Raw genomic sequence first — 2500 nt, forward strand, 5'->3', positions numbered from 1 at the left:
TATTATCATCGGGTTATTACCAGGAATATGTATTTCTTTCTTAATACTCCTATATTGCTCTTGTAGTTTTGTCTTATATCAGATACTTAGAGAAAAGTAGTCTGCATGATGCTATATCTATTTTTTTAACTGTTTATCACTAGACCTATTCATCTATGTGTCCTTCTATCTAGTTATAGTCACTGTGAAATATTGATTAAAGCATCAGACTACACACCCGCGTGACTGGTATTCACGGGTGTCATCATCTTCATCATCATAATCATCATCATCATCATCATTATGTTATTATTATTATTATTATTATTATCATTATTATTATTATTATTATTATTATTATTATTATTATTATTATTATTATTATTATTATTATTATTATTATTATTATTACTATTATGGTTATCATTATTAACGTTATCACTATCATCATTGACACTATCATTATCATCACCATCATCATTGCCACTATCATTATCATCACCATCATCATCACCAACATCTATATGTTGTACTACACACATGCATTTATATGTGTGTTTGTATGTTTGTAACTGTATGCTTGTGAGTGTAAATATACGTGCATGTATTGCCTAAGGCTGTTAAAGTTTTGTGCATCTTTTCTTGTTTCCTAGTATATCCGTTACTGGATGTCACTCCACGCATTTTCATAATACAAGTTTTGACGCATGCATTATATATTTTCAAGATAATCTTTTTATCATATATCTTCCCTCTTTCCAATTCGCCTCTTCTTTTCATTCTGTCATTCAAGGGACGCAGAGGCGTGACCGTGGGCGCTGTGGGGCGTTCTGAGAGAGTATAAGAGCCAAGTCTGTCCCTTCCCTCATCACTCCACGCTGACAGCCCGCCGTCATGAAGATCATAGTGAGTCTACTAACATTACTATGGAATTACACACATATAAGGGACTAAGCATTTTTAAATTTCAAGAATTCTAATTCATCTCATTAAACAATTTGATTTCCAATTTGAGTAAGAGTTTACATACATACCAACACACACACACACACACGTGTGTGTCTTTATATGTATATATATTTGTAAATAGAGAGATAGATAAATAGGTATATATATATATATATGTATGCATATATATTGTATATGTATGTCTGCATGCATGTGTGTGTATATGTGTATGCATAAATTGTTTATTAAATAGTATATATATACGCACATATCTATTTATACATATGTGTGTTTGTGTGTGTTTGTGCACGTGTTTGCCTGTATCTCTATATATACTATACAAATTATTTATATATATATATATATATATATATATATATATACTTTAGTATGTGTGTGTGCCTGCATGTAAATATAAAAATGAATAAAGAATTACATATGTACATACACATACATTTATATATATGTATATATACATATATACATGGCTATATATATGTATATACATACATCGTGTATGTAGTTGTAGAAATGTATTCTCTGTCTTACTGATTTCATATTCACCCAGATTGTAGTTCTGTTGGCTGTCGCAGTGGCAGCAGAGCAGAAGAGGGAAGCTGAGCCCCACCATGGATACGCTGGATACCACGGTTTCCCCTACTACTCATACGGCTACAATTATGGAGTCCCTTCTCATGTACATGCTGTAGGTAAACGTGAAGCAGAACCGCATTATGGACACTATGGAGGCTACGGTTACACGCACGGACAACTGTATGCACCTCACGCCCATTCCTACGTCTACACCCACGGCATCGGCAAGAGGGAGGCTGAAGCAGCCCCTGAGCCTCATTATAGAGGCTACGGATACCCGTATGGATACCTGTATGCCCCACACGCCCACTCCTACGTCCATATCCACGGCATCGGCAAGAGGGAGGCTGAGGCTGACCCTGAGCCTCATTATAGAGGCTACGGATACCCGTATGGATACCTATATGCCCCACACGCCCACTCCTACGTATACACCCACGGCATCGGCAAGAGGGAGGCTGAGGCTGATCCTGAGCCTCATTATGGAGTTTATGGTCATGGCCTTTATCGCCCTTAAGGCTTTAGTTTCTATGGACCTTATGGTTACGGATACTAAGGTGTGAATGATCAATCATGAATAAATGAACTGCAATATTTACCTATCTTTCACTGCTATTGCATGGGTCCCTAAAAATAGACAAACAAAATTGTGTATATATAATAAAAGAACAAGAGGGCAATGATAATAACATAAATGTCAGGACACCGTAGTTGTTAACAATGGATAATCTCTTAGATTCACAGACGATGATTCATACCTCTATCTTCTTTTCAGGAAGATCAAGTATTAAAGACGACTGCAGCCAGACTAAATAAATACGTTTTGAATATAAACAATTACGTAAGAAAATTGCACAAACCATGACAGATATATATAAAGTTACGAATAACAACAGAACTTTTTATAGTATTTCAATACAAAAGGCGAGTACCTGTTAACTTCTTTGAATAAAGGGAGCTTCAGAAGCCAGAACGAGAA

The 2500-nt window shown here is 35.5% G+C and overlaps 1 protein-coding gene across 1 annotated transcript; it reads left to right on the plus strand.

The window, feature by feature from the left end:
• Nucleotides 1-873: 873 nt before the first annotated feature.
• Nucleotides 874-2038, plus strand: LOC125028627 (uncharacterized histidine-rich protein DDB_G0274557-like). The gene is made up of 2 exons (XM_047618100.1): nt 874-885; nt 1496-2038. The coding sequence occupies exons 1-2, from the start codon at nt 874-876 to the stop codon at nt 2036-2038; spliced, it is 555 nt and encodes a 184-aa protein (XP_047474056.1).
• The last annotated feature ends 462 nt before the right edge of the window (nt 2039-2500 follow it).

The sequence above is a fragment of the Penaeus chinensis genome, chromosome 9, assembly GCF_019202785.1.
Source record: "Penaeus chinensis breed Huanghai No. 1 chromosome 9, ASM1920278v2, whole genome shotgun sequence".
In the NCBI taxonomy this organism is placed as follows: Eukaryota; Metazoa; Arthropoda; class Malacostraca; order Decapoda; family Penaeidae; genus Penaeus; species Penaeus chinensis.